Source organism: Poecilia formosa, unplaced genomic scaffold, assembly GCF_000485575.1.
Source record: "Poecilia formosa unplaced genomic scaffold, Poecilia_formosa-5.1.2 Scaffold115, whole genome shotgun sequence".
Lineage (NCBI taxonomy): Eukaryota > Metazoa > Chordata > Actinopteri > Cyprinodontiformes > Poeciliidae > Poecilia > Poecilia formosa.
The window spans coordinates 725031-745508 of NW_006800054.1; the positions used below are offsets into that span (position 1 = coordinate 725031).

The 20478-nt window shown below is 41.2% G+C and overlaps 2 protein-coding genes across 6 annotated transcripts in view; one reads left to right on the top strand and one right to left on the bottom strand.

Moving 5' to 3' along the window:
- Positions 1-6582: 6582 nt before the first annotated feature.
- Positions 6583-16846, top strand: rhbdf1a (rhomboid 5 homolog 1a (Drosophila)). 3 transcript variants are annotated; one of them, XM_016675524.1, is made up of 18 exons: positions 6583-6754; positions 6923-7062; positions 7569-7676; positions 8791-9004; positions 10260-10466; positions 10585-10707; positions 10828-10991; positions 11694-11945; positions 12044-12155; positions 12246-12320; positions 12437-12598; positions 12682-12794; positions 12896-12959; positions 13463-13557; positions 13633-13708; positions 13786-13886; positions 15587-15740; positions 15815-16846. In XM_016675524.1, the coding sequence occupies exons 1-18, from the start codon at positions 6638-6640 to the stop codon at positions 16232-16234; spliced, it is 2697 nt and encodes an 898-aa protein (XP_016531010.1). In that variant the 5' UTR covers positions 6583-6637; the 3' UTR covers positions 16235-16846. The 3 variants fall into 3 exon arrangements, with proteins under 3 accessions (XP_016531010.1, XP_007560502.1, XP_007560503.1); XM_007560440.2 differs by having other exon boundaries at positions 7572-7676; XM_007560441.2 differs by lacking the exon at positions 7569-7676 and having other exon boundaries at positions 6584-6754.
- Positions 16847-16901: 55 nt separating this feature from the next.
- Positions 16902-20478, bottom strand: part of LOC103143768 (serotonin N-acetyltransferase-like) — a 7239-nt gene continuing 3662 nt past the window's right edge. The window contains exons 1-4 of one of the 3 annotated variants that reach the window (XM_016675525.1): positions 18280-18442; positions 17970-18155; positions 17579-17733; positions 16902-17481 (exon numbers count right to left, since the gene is read on the bottom strand). In XM_016675525.1, coding sequence (XP_016531011.1) covers positions 17176-17481; positions 17579-17733; positions 17970-18155; positions 18280-18427 — 795 coding nt within the window. In that variant the 5' untranslated portion in view covers positions 18428-18442 and the 3' untranslated portion in view covers positions 16902-17175. Of the gene's footprint in view, positions 17482-17578; positions 17734-17969; positions 18443-20478 lie in introns of those variants that run through there. The other 2 variants (XM_016675526.1, XM_007560439.2) reach the window with 2 other exon arrangements.

The window sequence follows — 20478 nt, forward strand, 5'->3', positions numbered from 1 at the left end:
TGAAAGCATCTAGGTTTATAACGGTGGCTTCACAAGCGCAGTATTCAAGAGCTGTCTTCTTATTTCTGTCACAAAACAGTTCCCTGCACAAACGTGCGCATGTGGATTATTTATTTATTTTTTTTTAAGTCGGGTTCACTTTTATCTAATTGCACACAAGCAGCCCAGTTTTATAAATAGACCACTTGCACACAGGCTGCTGTTAAGAGGCCATTTATAATTTTACAACCTATTTATATTTCTGGCTTGCAGTTATGATTGTGAGGGAGTGTGGCATTTAACTGGATGCAAATCTGTCACTCCACGCGTAACTGATATAGTTAAGTTTGCGTGGTTAAAATGATCAGACTGAAAGCTCAGTGACTGAATTTAAGATCTTTAAAATCCTGACATGGGAAAATGCATTAGCAGCTCCACCATTCGTCGGCGTGCACGTCGCCTGTGCCCACCGTCTATCTCCCCGGCCACAGCAGCTTTTTCACCCCCACCAAACCACTACGCATCCCCCCTCAACTAGCTGTGACACTTGATCTTCGGGTCAGCTGCGGTGGATATTTCTGCTGTCTCGGTGTGTATTTTTTTTAATGTCGTAAGGGCCGGTTTGGTGTGACAGACTGTCACATGTCACTAGGGTCAATCCAGATGACTGCTGCTCTTGCTGGTGCTCAGTTGCACTTCAGCTTGTGGCCTGTGGCTGTATTTTGTCATAGACGGGATGGGAGAGGGTGATGTAGAAGTAAACCACTTGATTTTCTTTCTATTCTTGTTTCTCTTTTAGAAGAACATATTAAAGCAGCACACAAAACATATATTTTTAGACTTCCTTCCTGTGAACTATATTAGGAGCAGAGACATCACGTATTTCTTAAAGACAACATGATTGATGCATTAAACATGAGAAATTAGTGGTTGACAAAGGTAGCATTTCTAGAAGAGCAGTCTCTGTGTGTACTTCTTGAGGATGTAGACCCTGTTGGATGAAAACGATGAAACGGAGCAGCTTTGCTGTACTCTGTTCAGCCTTACCATTGTCAACTGAAAGTACTGCTTTCTCTCGCACTCTTGCAGCCTTAATGAACAAATGAACATTTCTCAACAAGCAATAGGTTGTGCAATTTTGAAAATGGGCCGATTCTGGTAACGAGGTGATTTCTCCCTGCATTTCTATGAAGTGTCTTGCACATTTCTATTTATGTATCTAGAAATGAAACGGCAACAAGTTGTATTTCTTTTTTATATTATTGTTGTTATTCTGCTTTCAAATCAGCGGTTTTTCACCTGGTTCTGGTGTTTGCAACATTCCATAGTAATATTACTTCTTCTTACAGTCCAATTCTCCTCATTCAAATAAGACCTTTTCCTTGATGTACCCAAATTGGAGAGTTAGCAGCATGATGTGCTCTCTGAAGCTCAAAATTTCTGCAATGCTGTGCAGGTGAACCTCACATGGAAGTAAAAACGACACATTTAGAAATCCCTTTGTAATTCAAAGTTGAACACCTTCGTTCACCATGTGAAAGTAAAACTTTTAGTATAAAAGTTTTCTTGTGTAAAACAGAATAAATGGTATGTGCTAGAAAAACGTGGAGTGACCCTGTCTGTGCCACTTGGTTTCATGTCTAAATCAATCATTAGTCTTGCTCTTGTGTGCACTTTTGTACTGAACTGGTGTCCCGTACACCGAAAGTGTGAGTTTTGACAGGTCACAGAAGGGCACAAATGAGAAAGTTGGTGTGAAGTGGACAAGAAAACGGAAAAAGTAGCAGCAGAAACAGAAAATAAAAAAAAAGAAATGAAAGAAGGAACTAAAGTTCAGAAAACTGAGCAGCTGTCAAAAATGAGGTATTATTATTAGGAAGCTCATCCGTACCATGTTGTTACACTTGATTGGCCCTCCTTTTATACCAATTTCTTTCTTTGATCAATCAATCAATCAATCAATCAAATTTTATTTGTATAGCACATTTCAGCAGCAAGGCATTTCAGGGTGCTTTACATAATTAAAAACAAAATAAAAACAGCATGTGAAGCAGCACAGTAACAATAGAACAGTATTAACAAGCTTCGTATCTACATGAGGATTTACCCTTATGGGGTCTCCTTGAACAGAGAGGAACACCTCTTCTTCCCTGAGTACAGATTTTTAGTCAAAACGCTGTTTAAGAAGGATACTCAAGGATACTTTGATGACTGCTGGCTCTGTCAGCAACAGAGATGCAGCTTTCTGAGCCACCCAAAGTGTGACTGCCTCCTGTGGTGCAACACGCAGCAACACAGTGGCCGGGAACCAGTCAGCTCCTGTCCGTAGTGGTTAGGTCTGCATGTGGTTTCAAGGCAGCTACTGCTGCCATTTTAGCTTGAAACTGCCAGAGATTTTATGGAATGCGGCTACGGCACGCACAAAGCCAGAGATCATTATGTCCTTGGGTGGAGAAGATGTAAAGAATGTAAAAATATTTCTCACGACTTACTCAAGATAAGGATTCATGAAAAATGTTTGCTGCCTTAATTGTCTTTCATGGACGAGGCTCGATCCTCTGTTGTTGTTTTTCCTATTTATTTCAGAACTAGAAAGCATTTACAGGGCATTTATGTGAAGCAATGTCACGGAAAACTAAACTGGCATGTTGTGTAATAAACGGAGAGCGCTGGCTATGCCTGTCAGCTCTGTTCATTACGGCCTGCTGGGTGTCCCCACATCTGCAAAGATGTCAGCATGTCCTCTGTGTTTAGTTTGCTTGATTGTCCTCTGCTGGTTCATGTGGGTTCTGGAGAGGCACTGAATCACCCCAGAATAAAACGCCTTGCACACTGAGTAGTCCATGGTCTTGTGATTGAGTGGGAGGTCCTGTTTTTTTTTTTTTTTTACAAAGTGCAGGAAGTTGGTCTTTCAAGGCTCAGTGCTAAGTTGTGGATGTGGGTGTTTTCCCTCTGTTGGATGTGAATCTTGAAGTCAAAACAATTCTTTTTGATTAAGTCATGGTGGTCACAAGAATGTGAGCCTCCAATCAGCTCTGGGAATGTAAACAATCTGGGGCACTATGAGGCATCTGAAATTAAGAAATGAACAAATTAAATAGCTTGAATATTATGCGCTCCTCCTCCTTTTTTTTCCCCCCTCAAACTTACAGCTAGATAACATTCTCCATCCGGGAAGAGCTAATCCTTCAGCCTGGATATTTGCCAACAATTCAGTTGTGCCTTCTTCCCCCCCAAGGATATCTGCTGCTGAAGGACTTCCTGGCTGTAATATCAGATTTTTCTCAGACTGAGAGCAGCTTTGAATTCATCCTTCTCCCGGCTTCCATTTTTAATTTTTAACAGGACAAAAAAAAAAAAAAAAAAAGCAAGGACAGCTCTCTTAGCCACGCTCACATTTTGAGCAATGACTACGCCAACTGTTCCAGCTAAACTCCTCCTCAGACACGAGCTGCAGGCCAATGCCAGTTTTACGGCCATGTTGACTTTGGAAGATGACGAGAGAAAAAGACAGAGACAGACTTCCAAGGCTTTTTGGCTTTACTACTTGGAGAATGTCGGAGGGTTTACCTTGGGCTGTGACCAAATGTTCCTAGTGGTCAGCAGACTTCTGGAAGAATGAAACAATAGCTGCTTGTTTATAGTTATGTTTCAGCAACCAGGTTTTCTGGCATGTTTCATAAAATCTTTTTTCAGTTATTTTAACTTTTTTTTTTTTGCTTCTGTATGAAAACAGTGCTGCAACTTATACTGTGGACATTGAGCAAATCCGGTGTTTTTTGTGCTGTCAAGATTTTTCAGCTGGCTTCTTACTTTTTATATTTAGTGTCGGATATATAGCGTGTAAGATTGCAGAAAAGGGCAAGTAACCGTCATAGCGTCATTACTTGTAAATGTTTAAGTATGCACAATATTGGAGATGTAAGAGTTGGATGAAAAAGGGTTAAAGCAGTTTTTTTTTTTTTTTTTTAGGTTCCTTCATTATCTGGATGGGGAAAAAAATGTCCTGAACAATGAAAAATGTCCATCATCTGCAAACAAATGTAGACCAGGACAACTGGCTTGCTTGTAAATGAATTCCCAGCCTGTTTATTTCTCTAACCTTCAAGTAGAGATGCTCCCTCTGATCTGCTTCACATCAGGGGTCCTGCTGTTTACACCAATGGCAAAAGTAATTAAATTCCAGTTAAATTTGCCTGGAGCAAGATGGCGGCTGTTGTCCTAACAACAAGTCTGCTGAGGCTCAGTTAATGGTGTCACATTTGCATTTCCCTAATGTTGGTACCCTGATGGATTTTAAAGATAAAGTATTTGATGCGTCTTTACCGGATTCACACTGTTTGTTTTTTTTTTGGTGGGGGGGAGAGGGGGTTCTTCTTTATTCTTCATCTTGTGGCATTTAGCATTAGACTCTGCTGGCATGAGATTTTCATGCTATGATAACCTTTAGTTAAATAAGTTCACAGAAACAAAACTGTGTGACATGACGTAATGCTTTGATTGACTGCTACAAACAATATTGACTAATACAGGTGTAATGCTGGTACATCTATGATATTTATTTGTTATTTTTGATTTATGTACTTTTTCTTAATTAAAAAAAATGGAGAATAAATCCCCACTAAATCTATCACTTTTTAAATGCCAATTTTTTTTTGTTGCTGTTGTTTTGCTTTTTGCATATTTATAACAAACTAATACAAGCTGATTAAGTAGTCGGGTCTCTGAAAAATTCCCTTGCAAAAATCCAACTGCTGATTGCAGCTTGTGTGGCCAAAGTATGAGCGTTCATTCTTCAGATGCATCTACTTGCCCCTGAGCCATGTGTGAGAACACTGCATGGGTTTCTGGATAATTTTGCTAAAGAGGGGAAAAAAAAATGCATGTAAGCGGTACCAAATGTGTATCCTGTAGGAAGGTGCAATACCGCCACATCACCACTACTATTGCCAAAGATAATTACCACAATGGTAGAATGTTTTCAGTCAAACCAGAGGAAACATAATAAATTAAAGCACAAAAAGCCAGGCTTGTTTCATAAGGTCGTGGCCGAACATTTGGAACACAGCGCCCGATTCCTTTGCGTCACAAAACCGAGTCCTTCATTTTATTTATGCACTTTGTGAAGTCTTTCATGTCGAGAACAGTGGATTAGTGCGACTGCTGGTCTGGTATGTGCCATAACTAAGTGAGATTATAACACTGGAAGACAAAATTAGTGCCCATTTCTGCTCCCGGATCAACAATCAAATTCTGTCTCAAACAGAGCAGGTTGACCCTCTTCTTCTGTCAGATCTTCATTGTATTTAATTAAATAAATCCTTAAATTAAACTGCTTGATGGATGTTTTCCCTATTCACCAGACCGCCTGCCTAACCCTGGTGGTAGTTTTCCACGTTGCTTCAGCCAGCTTCTGAAGAGAGATACCAGATTAGCAGAACTAGAGCGCGAAGCCACTGAGGGTCATGCATCATTTAGGATAAAATTCTAATACCTGCGCGAGGTTAAGCATTCCAGAAAAAGATTAACTTGCAGAATAGCTTAATCTTTGCTTTGTTCTTTTAATGACTTTGTTGCATTTAGAACTTTTCTTCTCCCAGAATATTGTAATAATAGACTTTGTCCCGTTATTTTTTGTTCTGTAATTGAATTTTGGTTGCAGTAACTCGGACCGCAGTTTACATTCACATGCTGGTTTTGACCCCTGCTGACCTGTGTGTGAGGTTTTCCTTCCGCCGCTGCTGAGAGTCACAGACAACACTTCCCATCATGACATGGACTAAAACGAGCCTGTGGTGCAGTAAAATGCCAATCTGAAACAGATGTGGATTCAAAATGCCATGGATGTCCTTTTTTTCCTTCTTCTTCTTTTTCCAAAGAGTAACAACACAAGTAAGAGGGTGATCTGGTGTAGGGAGTGAAAAAAAAAAAAACACTGTTACCATGGCTCTGTCAGTGTCCCAGTAATTAATAATCATTTAGGTTTTTCACATTCATTTGGTTTCAGCTCCGTAGCTGCGATTTTAAACATTTGCAACAAGTAGAGAGGACAAAAAAAAAGGATGCTTTTGCAGGAATGCGCAAGCAACCTGAAATGCAAACTAGATCAGAATGAGAACAATGCGAATGCAGGAAATGACAGGAAGAGGTGAGGCTGGATGGTGGGGTGGTAGAATTACAAAGCTGCAGCCGCTGGCAGACGGCCTGATGCTGAGGTTTGTTGTGCACCTTCTGTGGTCTTTGGGCCTCGTCATGGGAATGCGTACACAGTCATTAGGCTCTGATAGATGTGTGCTGAGCTGCTTTAAACCACCAAAAGGGATTAAGATTGATGTGAAGTGAGAATTAAAGGATTATATTTAAGGCTGCAAGCTTCCTCCTCCTTCAACAAAAAAAAAATAATAATAATAATGATAAATTATTATTATTATTTTTGTACTTCCCTATTAGGTTTTGAGGAAATGGCAATCAACTATTGGATATCACTTTGCTCACCGGTCAGAGGAAAAATGTGAATATTAAAGGAGAGCTTTCTGCTAGGATCCTATATTTTAATGGTAATATTTCACTGTGAAATTAGTGTTTTTACTCACCTTTCCATTTGTCTTTTTTTATTTTTAATCCCAATAGCTGGCAGGCCTGGAGCGGGACAGAAAACATGGCTGAACCACGGCGGGAAAGCACCAGCAGCCTGCAGAGGAAGAAACCTCCCTGGCTCCGACTGGACATTCCCACGGCTCAGATGTCACTAGACGAGCCTCCGACTTTTGTTCAGGTACTCCCTCTCTCTCTCTCTCTGTCTGTCTCTCTCTCTCTCTGTCTGTCTCTCTCTCTCTCTCTCTTCCACTCGCGAAATGCCTCTCTCAGTATTTATCACCCTTGTCATTTGCTGTACGGCATGATTTGTGTTCGCACTTCTCTGACGTATCTTTTTCTTGTGTAGCCGGTGAGGCGGCAGGGGTTCCTGCGCAGTATCAGCATGCCGGTGGAGACTTCTCACCTCCAGTCTCCGCCGCGCGACATCTTTGACACCCGGCGGCCTGTATTACAACGCCAGTCATCCATTACTCAGACCATAAAGAGGTAAGAGAAGGCGATAAGATGAATCTAGATATATTTCGTCGTACCTCATTGGTATGAACACAAAGGAACAATATCTTTGCCTTTAATATTACGAAATTGTGCATGGATGTCTCGCAGAGCATTAGACTCCAGAGTATGTTTTTGCTTTTTATGTCATTATCAAATGCAATATTTATGAGCAAATGTTTATTATAAGATACAGTAGAGGTATTATTTCCCTTTTGCCCTGTAGACTTGTAAAACATCAACTTTTCATGACTTTTGCAGTGTTTCTTCTTTCCCTTTTTCTAACTTTCCAAACACTTGGTGATTAACATCTTAATGCAATCTGACCACACTTCTTGCTTTGCTCTCTTTGCATGAAGACGGCCATAGCACTCCCAAGGTGCATTTGTTTGTTTGGTTTGTTTTCTTTTCCTTTGTCACTTTTATCTTCTCTCCACCTTTCCTCTGTCCCCTCCTGCCACCTTGCCGTCACCTTCCCGCCCTGTCCTGGCTGGTCACAGCAGCAGGAGAGTGCACTTTGAGCGGATTAACACTGTCCCCGTTAAGGGGCAGCGGGCTGCACGCCGCAGCGTCAGGAAACACCACTCTCTCTCCAGAACTCTGCTCAGGTACGACGAGAACAGCCTCGCGCAGGCTTCACTGGGATGAATCTGTGTGCTGACGATGGGGGAAATGAGAGGGCGGACTATTTCCTTTTTTTTTTTTTTTTTAAAGTCATGAGATGTTGCATGCCCTCTTTGTAGAAAATCCACATCACAAGATGTAATTGTTTTTTTTTTCTTTCAGTCAGTCCAAGTTCCCTCTTAGTCAGATTTTATTTTTATTTTTTTAATGAGTCATACAGTGAAACCAAAAGCTGTTCCTCTTCCTCTTACGGGAGCCGCAGTAATGACTCGTCCCGGTAGTTGGAATGGTCCCTCATTTCCCTGCAGATAGGCTTCAGAAGAATCCACTCTGTTTTAGCTTTGCAATGATGGTTGTTGATGAACCAGAGCTTGATAACTGGCGTGCCAACTCGTAATGGCCCCTTCAGAGTTTCTCTGTTAGATGAGGCATGGCAACGAAAACGTCTTACCGTTCGCAAAGAAAAGACGCTTTTCCACTGTTGCTTTCCTAGAACTGAGGGTTAAACAATAGATAAAAGCTTGAGTGACGTAACATTTACTGTGTAGCTTGTAATCATTGAAGAGAGATGGCTCGCTCTGCCCTGTTTTCCTTTTGAAGAATGTTTTAACTTCCACTTCCTGGCCTCGGGGGAGCAGCAACTTTCTTTGTTCTGGTGCTTATTAGGCCTCTGCAACAACAGAATGAATGTGCGTGTCTACTTTTAATGTGTGAATGTCCATAATGGAAAAATGCACTCTGATATTAGTTAGTAAAAGCTAATTGGATTGGTGGCTGTTAAGCATAGGAGTGTCTGTATTTAATCACTTTTTTTTTGTTATCCATATGCGTGGGCGTGAGAGAGTGTGTGTGTGTGTGTAGCTGTACAAGCAACATGTCTAGACTTGTTCCGTCTACTCTGCCCACTACTTGTACTATCCAGTACACCTTTTCTACACTCTGGGAAGTGTTATTTTCCTAGGGTGGTGTTGCATGTTCCTCCTGACCCACTTCCACATGTGCGAGGCTCCTACAAGGACCATTAGCGATTTGCTCTGAATGTCTCTGGCATGTGAGTTTGAAGATCTCGGTTGAAAAGCTTCTGCTTTCTGGTGTTAGGGGAACAGCAGACTGGTTTGGAGTTAGTAAAGACGGCGACGCCACACAGAAATGGCAGAGGAAAAGTCTTCGGCACTGCAGCCTCCGTTATGGGAAGCTAAAACCGCAGGTGATCCGGGAGATGGACCTGCCGAGCCAGGACAACATCTCCTTGACCAGCACTGAGACCCCACCTCCCCTCTACGTGCCGTCCTCGCAGCATGGAATGCAAAAGGTGAATAAAATTTTATTTTATTTTATTTATTTTTTTTGTCTTTTTCTTAAAGCCGCTTCATTAATTAAATGAAAGGTGAAGGACAGCTTTAGCTATTCTGTATTTTAGCATGACAATTTTCTGTTTGTTTTTAACATGTCAAAATTGCTCACATGTACAACACATTGCAACAGAAAATTCTCATTTTCAATTCTTACCTTTTCTACAATTTATAACTTGGAAGGTTTTTGTTAGTTTGTGTTTTTTTTCTATTTGACAGCTGCAACATATTGAATGATAATTAGATGATTTTCAACCAGCTAAGAGTGGCAAAATGGCACAAAACTAATTTATTCACATGAACAACATATCTTTGTAAAACTTTGTTTTACAAAGACTTTATAAAACATATCTCAATAAAAAAAATATGATCATCTATTTTAGAGAAGAAAATTCTGGAATCACTCAATCATTAGCATTTTTTAAAACTAGTACATGCACAAGTCTGCTAATTTAAATGAGTCTGAATTATTAGTTGCAGAACCTTCCAAGCTATTTCACATAAAATATGGACCCAACAAGAGAGCTGCCGTTTGAAATAATGCTACAATTTAAAACAAAAATGTGTATAAGAACACGTTCCTGACTCAGCGGAGTATTAAATAATAAATCCTAATCATGCATTGAAATCACCTTTACCACATCTGGAGTCCTAAGAAGCAGTGATTTGCTACCATGTGATTAACTGATTTGCTGTTAGTGTTAATAAGCAGGTGAACATGTTTCGTGATGACTGTGTCCTTTTTCTAACCTGACCAGCAAGCCGTCCATGTCTCAGCCCAGTTAAAAAATTATGGTAGTAAAAACACAATGCAAGAAAAGAAATTACATGCTGATCTGTTAACTGATATGAAAAATGATGGAACCAGGCTGAAGAATATGTTGCTTTTTTTATTATTGATAAAGTCCTCAAAGAATTCAAGCTGCATTCTTCAGAGAATACATCTTGAAAAGCAATTAAATAGTTTGTGTTTTTTGGTCATTCCTGCACATTTTATTTTCCGTATTTGTTTGACTCCAGTTCTTTTTTCTTTTCTTTTTTTTCCTCTGTCTCATCTGGAAAAAGAACCCATGTTTTTCTTTACCTGATGTAATATTTTGAACCATACCTGTTTTTTTACTGTTATTTTTCTACAAAAAAAAAACAAAACATGTGACTGAGCAGACTCCATATTTTTATATGTTCCATAACCAAAAACTTTGGTTGGTTTTGCAGATCGTGGACCCATTGGCACGTGGAAGAGCCTTTCGAATGGTGGAGGAGGTTGACGGCTACAGCGTGCCTCCGACCCCGATCACGCCCGGAGCCGCGTCACTTTGCTCCTTCACCAGCTCCCGCTCAGGTCTCAACCGGCTACCTCGAAGGCGCAAGAGGGAATCGGTGGCCAAGATGAGCTTCAGGGCTGCAGCTGCACTGGTCAAGGTGAAAGAGCAAACGGAGCAGGATGAAATCCAACCACTAATTCGACTTTTCTTGTATTGCACTGATTTTGTTACGGCTACAAATGTCCATGTTGAACTTTGTGTCTTCATCTTTTTAGGGGCGCTCGTTAAGAGACAGCACTCTAAAACGGGCGCAGAGGCGAAGCTTCACTCCCGCCAGTTTCATGGAGGAAGACGTGGTCGACTTTCCCGATGAACTGGACACCTCCTTCTTTGCTAGAGTGAGCACAATTTGAATTCATTTCTATCCAACGCTGAATGTTGATCTAATTCTTTAAAAAAAAAAAAAGTAATCTCTTCTTAAATTCTACGCCGCTTTTCACCTCCACGTTTGTTTTTAGGACATCCTGATGCACGAAGAGTTGTCCACATATGCAGACGAGGTCTTTGAGTCTCCGTCTGAGATGGCCATCAAAGAGGCAGAGCCCGGCACCAAGAAGGATGAAATGGAGCTGACAGGCAGTGCCTTGGATAAGACTGAGCTTGAGAGAAGTCACCTCATGCTGTGAGTGAATATGTCGTCAGCATAGTCGGCTTTAGCGATTAATTTTTTATTAAAAAAAAAAAAAAAAACTATCTGGCTCTAAAGCGGTTTTTCAGTAAGAATTACGCTGGAACTGCAAATCTAACAAAAATATATATATAACACGAAATACAGCTGTGTTCAGAATAACAGCTGGAAGACATCACTTACTGTATGCTGACACGCACGCTGCTGAATTTGAGTAATTGAAACCTTCAAAATAATAGCAGTTCTGATTAAAATGCATCACTGTGGAAATCCGAACAAAACGGGTCACTGTAAACACTGTTCAGAAGAACTTTGATTAAAAACTGGAGAAGTGAAAATATTGAAGAGCTGACTGATGTTTAATAATGCCTAATATTGCTTATTACTTTCTGAAGAGTAATAACACGTTAGATAAATATTTATTCACAGCTTGTCTTTATAACAGGATGTGCTTCCAACTATATGGATGTAAAAAATGTTATACAGATTTTCAACTTCATTCCTTTTTTTTTTAGACAAACTGCTATTTTAAACTGTATATAGATTGTGTTTTAATAAGGTAGTTCAATAGGTTATTATAATAATTAAATGCTAATGAATAAGAAGCAGATAAAGGCTTTAATTGTATTAATCCCTAATCCCATGCCACTTTCTTTTTTTTTAATAATCTCGTTTCCTCCCCATCCTCCCCTCCAGGCCTCTGGAAAGAGGATGGCGCAAAGCCAAAGAAGGAACCCCAGGACCACCAAAGGTGCCCTTGCGTCAGGAGGTGGTGAGCGTTCACGGACAGCGGCGTGGACAGCGCATCGTCGTGCCGGTCAAGAAGCTTTTTGCTCGCGAAAAGAGGCCGTACGGGCTGGGCATGGTGGGAAAGCTGACGAACCGCACCTACCGCAAACGCATCGACAGCTACGTGAAGAGGCAGATCGAGGATATGGACGACCACAGGTGGCAGAGCCTCCGTCCCGCTTCTCTGCTGCTTCCCTCAGTGGGTGACAGTATCGGATAAACTCCAGCCTTTAACACACGCTGTGTGTCTCTTTCAGGCCTTTTTTCACATACTGGATCACCTTTGTTCATTTAGTCATCACTATATTGGCTGTATGTATATATGGTATTGCACCAGTGGGCTTCTCTCAGCATGAAACTGTTGATTCTGTGAGTCCTACTCATCACCTCAATAAACATTTTTTTACTCGCACAATTTCACCCCAATACTGATCCCTGTTCTGTTTAATTTTGATTTAGGTTTTAAGAAACAAAGGTGTCTATGAAAATGTCAAGTTTGTACAGCAGGAGAACTTCTGGATCGGGCCTGGTTCTGTAAGTTAACCCTTCCTCCTTCCTAATGTTTTTGTTAAACTGACACGTTTCTGCATGCAGGTGTTGGATGTTTTATGTTTTGTTTTTTTTTTCATCTTCGTGTGATCCACGTTTAGGAATCCCTGATCCATTTAGGGGCCAAATATTCTCCATGCATGCGACAAGATGAGCAAGTGCACAATCTTATCAGGGAAAAGAAAGCTGTTGAACGCAACTCTGCGTGCTGCGTTCGGAACGATCGCTCCGGCTGCGTTCAGACTTCGGAGGAGGAATGCTCGGTCCGTTTAAAAAACATTAAACCTATCCATCTGCTAAGAAGCGCGGTGAATGGTTCTGATCCTCTGTGTTTGCCTCTGTGCAGAGTACTCTAGCTGTGTGGGTGAAGTGGCCGAATGATCCCGCTATTTTAAACAGCACCCCACAGTTCAAGGGTAAAGACAGGCAGCATGGCTCGGTGTGTCATCAGGATCCCAGGTAGGAAACACGACGAGCCTTTGTTTCATAGCGACAGCGTGAGCTGATGGTAGATGAAGCATTTTACACATCTGTTGTGTACGATTTCTCTCTGACTGCAGGATATGTCTGGAGCCGGCCTCGGTGTCGCCACATGAATGGCCCGATGACATAACGAAGTGGCCTGTGAGTAATTTGAAGCCTCCACCCCGACGTGATTTTGATCCTTATTACAATGAACCTTCACTTTTTAAAGTGGCACTTAATTCACAGTAAAAGCAAATTATTAATTAAATATTTTGTAGTTATTTGTATCTTTAATATTGTCTTTATTCAGTTGAAGCTACGCTACTGATGAAAAGAAAAAAAATCAAGTATTTTATTTATTTTATTTTTTTCAGGATTAAATTGTCCAAATTAATTGGAGACATTATTTCTCACCATCCAGTTTTTTTTTATTTTTTATTTTTATTTATTTATTTTTTTTGTTTCTTTTTTTGAATTTCTCTTATTACCCTCAAGGTAATAAGTATATTTTGACGAAATGTGCTGCAGTCTCGTAGATTCGAATCCAAAGAAAATGAAATTATTACACGAATTTGCTTCAATAAAAAAAATTTTCAACTAGACTGCCAGTTTGGAATAACCCAACTAATTTCTCAGTGGTTGTTCTGTTCTGTTTTTGTTAGATTTGTACCAGGTACAACACAGGGAACCATACCAACCTGCCTCACATAGACTGCACCATCACAGGCCGGCCCTGCTGCATCGGAACCAAAGGGAGGTGAGAAACATTCGGGCCGATCACACAAACCAGAGAAACGTTTTAGCTTACTGACCGCTGCGGTTTTGCTTCAAGGTGTGAAATAACATCCAGGGAATATTGTGACTTCATGAAGGGCTACTTCCATGAGGAGGCTACTCTTTGCTCGCAAGTAAGCAGCTGTGCACATCACGTGTTTCTTTTTGAATCACCGGGGGGATTCAGCTGAACATGCTGTCCTTTTTTCAGGTGCATTGCATGGATGATGTCTGTGGATTGTTGCCTTTCCTCAACCCAGAGATTCCAGATCAGTTTTATAGGCTCTGGCTTTCTCTTTTCCTGCATGCTGGGTGAGTCACACATGTTGGCACGATCTTTTCAAAAAAATTTCCTGGCGTGAAACACTACCTGGGAATGGATTGAACTGGACTGTGTAAAAAGGCGCATTTCAAGCTTTTATGTCGTTTTTCTTACTGTTTGATCATCCCAGGTAGGTATCAAAGATTGAAATAGTTGTAAAATGTGCAGAATAAAATAGAATGTCTTTCCTATCTGTGTTAAAGTGAAAGTAAGTGTTTCCCCGGCAGTGTATTAAGGACCAAAACAAATTAAAATAGTTTGCAGCCACATGGAGGATATTAATGCACGTAATGTGTTCAAGGAGCTCAGCTCAGGCGTAAGACGTTGCAGTTTAGTTACATTAAAATCACAACAGAATATCTGCATCTGTTGTGTAACATTTGGTCACACAATGTGGTGAGGAAAAATTTAATTAAAAGATGATAGTCTGATTTCATATTCTGCACGAGGAAGTTGACTCCGTCTCTTTCCTTAGGTGGAGCACAAACAAGGCACAGCCATATCAAAAGGCAGGAGATATTATTAGTGGATGTACTACTTTCTTCCATGCAGTTGCTTGTATAATCATCCATACTCCATGATTTTTTTTTTTTTTTTTTTTACGTGTTATAACTGTAAACTATTTAAATGTATTAACTACATTTTTCTGGTTGATTCACACAAAGCGTGGCGTGATTGTGATGGTTTTCAAAATGTTTGACCAAAAACAAAAACTCCAACTGATTTTCTTCCAGGATTTTTCTGCATTTAGGTTAATCAAGTATCACGTGTCCCCTGCTGAGTAAAAAGCATTCCCACAGCATAACACTGTCGCCATCCTGCTAGGTTTCCTCTTTGCATAAAGTTAGATGTTCGATCCTATTTGAACCGAACATCTTCTTATTGCTTGTTTTTACCCAAACTATAGCTTTCTTTTTGCCACTCTGCCACATTTTTTTTTTTTTTAATGTACGGCTGATGACTGGCATGTTACCGGATCCCCTGAGCTGTTTTCCTCAGTCTTCATGATGACGTTTATTCACCGCTATTGTCTAACGAACGACAGCCTTCGCAGAACGGCTGTCGACTCGGTGACAGGCCAGTACCACGTAGTGCTCGGCTGTGAAATGGAAAGAAAACCAGTCGACGGTAAAATTTCCAATAAAAGTCACTAAAATTTGTGGTTGGAATGTGACATTTGGAGAAGTTCGAACCATATGAATACTTGCGCTAGAAGAACTGATACCCTAAATCAATAATCTTTCAGGGAACAACATAAGGGAAGGAAACTTGTTGTGAACTAAAACAGCTGTTGTTGAGATTCCTCTGTTTATATCTTACACTCCATCTGTTTGCCATATGCCAAAAATATGTGTGTTTTGATCCAACTGCTCGCTCGCAGTGGTATTCTGTTTTGGCGTCATCATGCTAGCTGCAGTCTAAAGCTGCCAGTCAGGCAGAGTAAAAGACCTCCCACTTACAACCACCCCACAGTTAAGAAGCGCTTCATCTTTGCGTCGTCTGTTATTTCTCTCCTGGATAATTAACAAAGTGGCCTCACTGCGTGAACTCATTAAGCTTCCCTGAGATGGAGAGTGATTTCTGCAGCAGTGCTTCTTCCAGCGCCGGAGGATTATCTTCTCAACACGTGCGGCTTTGTGGAATCTCCATCCCTCATGCGCTTTACTTTTGTCCGCGTCTGTCCTCCCAGAATCCTCCACTGCATGGTGTCGGTGGCTTTCCAGATGACCATCCTGAGGGACCTGGAGAAGCTGGCTGGCTGGCTGCGCATCTCGATCATTTACATCCTCAGTGGGATAACCGGGAACCTGGCCTCGGCTATCTTCTTACCCTACAGAGCAGAGGTAAGGAGAGCTTCTAGGTTGCAAGACGCGTTCACCTTGTTTTGTTTCCTAATTCTTCTCTCGCCTCGTCTCAGGTGGGTCCCGCTGGCTCTCAGTTTGGGATCCTGGCCTGCCTGTTTGTGGAGCTCTTCCAGAGCTGGCAGATCCTGGCCCAGCCGTGGAGGGCCTTCATCAAGCTGCTGTGCGTGGTGCTCTTCCTCTTTGCCTTCGGGCTGCTGCCCTGGATCGACAACTTCGCCCACATCTGCGGCTTCATCTCCGGCTTCTTCCTGTCCTTCGCCTTCCTGCCCTACGTCAGCTTCGGCCGCATGGACCTGTACCGCAAACGCTGCCAGATCATCGTCTTCCTGCTGGTGTTTGTCGGTCTGTTTTCGGGCCTCGTGGTGCTCTTCTACGTCTACCCCATCAAGTGCGACTGGTGCGAACTGATCACCTGCATCCCCTTCACGGACAAATTCTGCGAGAAGTACGACCTCAACGCCCACCTCCATTGAAGCGCGAGCAACGAAGCATGAAGGCATCAGGTCAATCGTTGTGGACTGATCCGAGAGGGAGGGGAACATTTCCTCTTTCTCTGTGAACTAAAAGATTATCGTTGTGTTCTTTTACTGTGTCATTATGAATACCTATACTCCTCATCATATGGATTTCCTTTACGTTCCCATTCACAATCATTGTCAGTGCTTTTATTGTCCAGTGAAACAAAGCTAAGGCACTTCAAAAACCCATCAAAGCGCCTGGTTTCACTTTACTTGAGATCAAGTAGTTGGAGAAGCCAAGGCGCTGGTACAGGCTGAAGGATCATATTCAACATTTGCAACAATTATTCAGGCAACCTCAGAACCAGAAGCAGGGACAAAATATATATACATATATACCTTTGGTGCCTTGTTGATAAATGTACCAACTACTGCCATATTTTTGTTACATTATGCTGAGCACTCGAATGTTTCCTTTTGTTTATTGCTTCTCGAGAAGTGATTATTGTTTTGAACACGGCGGCGTTTTAGCCGCCCATCTATCCTCATGTAACTGAAACGGTAAAAAGAAAAAAAAAACAAAAAACGACTCTTAATTAATAAAAAATGTGTGCTACTTTTTCTTAACGCCTGCTGGATGTTGTGTAGTTTATTAAAATCAAACAATGAAACACGACGTTTCTAAAGATTGTGTTGTAATTTAATCAGGTTTTTTTAGGCCTCCTCACTCGCCACGAACTACAGTGTGATTAATTGAGATAAAAGCTGATGTGCCACTGATGACGAAGAATATGATGTTATGTCTGTCGGTAAAAAGCAACAATTTGCTGTCTGAATCCGCTGTCAGTCCACTCTGTCCACGCAAACCTCTCTCCCCTTTCTCGTTGGGTTAGGTGTGGAGTCCAGTCCACCAGTGCAACAGGGTTTGTTACATTGAGTCCAGCGAACGCAGCCGACTAGCAGCCGCTGTTCCGTCGCGCGTACACCTGCCCGTTCAGCATGTACTCCATCTCCTGGAACTGCATGTTGGATACGGAGATTTCCGAGGGCCCTTTCTCCTTGAAGCCGGCCTTTAGGTAGAAGGGCACCAGGAAGTCCTCGCAAATGAGCAGCGCTCTGCGGAGGCCCGGCATGCACCGCAGGTACTGCAGGTAGCGCCACAGCAGGATGGATCCCTTGCCTTGCTGTCGACAGTGGCGGTGCACCGACAGCACGTGGATGTGCACAGTAGGCGTGTCTGGAACGTGTTGGGTCATGGCCTCCTGGATTAGAAAGATTAGATTTCCATCAGCGATGAGTTGCAAAAAATAAATATCTTTCTTATAGAAATGTTTTTTTGTTGTTTTTTTTTTCTAATACCTGTGAAAGCCTTTCCTTGTGCCAGCCGGAGCCAATGATGAAGGCTACCAACTGCCCCTCCTCAAACCAACCCAGAGACAGCTCGGGGCACTGACCCAGAAAATTAAGCACCTCATTCAGCGTGAGTGGGCACTCGCCAGAGACGGACACGAATGCTGCGAAGCATTTCAGACACTGATTATCATCATCAAGGAGGCAATTAAGTTGAAAGGAAAGAAAATATGATGTTCTCTCATGTTTAATCAGCTGACACACATATAGTTTTTTTTTTCCCCATAGTGTTGAAATTAGAAAACTCCATGTTTTACAAATACATAATCTTAAAAATTTACCTTTTTTTTGGCGATAGTTGCAAGAATTCCATTCATGAATATCAAAAGCATAGACTTACCTTCTCTTTCTATTTCGAACACGCTGATTGCATCCTGTGGGGTGAGGTTTCTGAACTCGCTGGCGGGGAGCGTGTGTCGTCTCTGCTGCCGAGGGGTGACCACTCTGACGGGCGTCTTCAGGAAGAAGGGCTTCAGGAAAGGCGAACCGCTCACCTGCTTTGTCATGTTACCCTCGTGAAGAGCAGCTTCACAATGATGCATTATCATTAATTTACTAATATAGTTAAAATGATGGCCAAATGTCTGATCTCTTGTCTGTCCCACACCTGCGTCTGTAATCTGCCTAACCTCTCCGAGCAAGACGCTGACCTTTGTGCCTCCTCTGCTGGCCGCTCCTCCTCTTCCTCTTCTTCTTTGTGTCTGATCTGATAATGCAAAGTGGTCGTCTCAAAGAAGGGGAGCTGCCTCCGCACGTGCCTCCAGTCTCTAATAAATCCCTGGATTCTAAATCAGACATAAGCTTGATACCTTGGATCTGGATTAAAAAGCTAAAACTAGATACTGGAACAGTTAAAGCAATAAACTGTTTGCCTCTACATGTGTTTAAAAGGAATTGCTTTATCTCGAGTGTTTCTAGAATTTATTGTAATGATTTTTAAACATTCACAACTAGGAAACCATGTTTGGGATTATTAGATTATATTAAATGAACAGTATGGTGACATTTTGAATATGCGGTACTGATAAGCAGTGATTAAATCTTGAAAATCTCAAAATTGCTTCTTTTTCCCTCTTAACATGCCACTGAACAGCGGAGAGATGCAACAAAATGTTTATCAATTTTTTTTATTATTTTTTTTTAGCACAGGAAAACAGGAGCATCTTTATTTTCTTAAATTTAGTTGCATAAACTGAAAAATGTTGCAGAAGTCGTCCAACTTGTGGCAGCTATGAACAGGTGTTTCAGCCCAGGACGTTTGTGTTGAAACAGGCTTTTTTGTGTCAACACTCGCTTCTCTTTGGGATTAAGGTCCAGGCATTGGGCTGGTCGCACCGCAACGCTAATCTTGTTGTTGAAGCTAAAACCAAGATGTTGCTCGCTTTTTGGAGGGTTTGTGGTCTTTTTTTTTTTCTTTTTGGTAAAACACCTATTTCACAGGCATTTCCTTTTTGTAAGAGGACATGATTTTCTGAAGTATTCTGAGGCGTATTGTGGCTTGAATCAGGTGTTTGGGGCCCAACTTACTTGACACAGAAAGATCAATTTTGCTTTCATCAGTCCCTAAAGTGTTGCACCACTTCCATTTAGGAAATGTTCTTTGGAACATTGTAACCTCCTCAGCACATACTTTTTTCAGCAGTGGGACTTTGTTGCGTCTGTCTGCTGAAAGCTTGGTGCCTTTTAACTCTGCCAAATTTGCTGCGTGACTGTGTCGGTGTTTCCAGGTAACTGGGCCTTTGTTGGAGCTGATCATTGACTTGTGTTTTTACCATTTTGGTTGTTCTCTGATCTCACTGAACAGTTTCCATTTGCAGTCACATTTGAACTGATTTCAAATGTACTGACTTTCTGCATTTCTTTATATGTTTTTGCTGTCCAGTCAGCTTGTTGTTCTAAGGATGCTAATTTCTGACCTATAACATTTATTTTTTCACATTTTTCTGAGAAAAAAAAATCATTCTAACTAGCATGAACATTTCTCACCTGCACCTCCATAATACTGATGCTTATTTAACGTCTGTTTTCTTACAGAACTGGTGAGATCACTGATTAGATTCCACACTGCTTGTTTTGAGTACATTATGTACATCATTAAGGCAGGGTCTGAAGGTTTTCTATTTATTTACTTCATCCATTTGAATTAATTATATTATTTCTGCCAAAAACAGTGATGAATCAGGTGATGTTGGACTATAATTATTTGAACACAGCAGAATATGTTACATCAATTGTGTATTTCAGAGTGGGCGTGGTGCTGCTGAACGTTTTGATGCACACGTTTCTAGAGATTAAGGGCATGTGGGCTAATTTGCTGGAACACAAAGAGGAGGGAGATTTGTGTGGATTGCTGTTGGATTGATTTCACGCTTTGAAGAGATTTACCAAGGACTAATTAAATGGGAAGGCACTTGTTTTTACCAGCCTGAGGCGGACCTCAGACCCATGCATATGATTGACAACCTAAAATGGTAAAGCAGCTCCTGAACTCACTCTAAGTTCAAAACAATAATGATGATGTTTCAGGAAAACCTCTGCTCTTTTGTCGTGCGGAAACTAAGCTATAGCCTTTTAACTTGTTTTTTTTAGGGTCCTGAAGTAAGTTTGAATCTTTTGTGAAGGTGAAAAAAATAAAAAAAAACTTCTTTGGATTTCAGCACTATAAACACATCATGACTGATTAATCTTAGACTTTGTATTTTATCAAATGATTTTATCATTCATAAAATCTCACTTCATAGAATTGATCAAAAAACTTTTCCATATTAGAGCCAGTGATTCTTGAGAATAGGGACAAAACAGGTCATATGGATAAAGCACAACATTTGAATAGAATATACACAAAATAT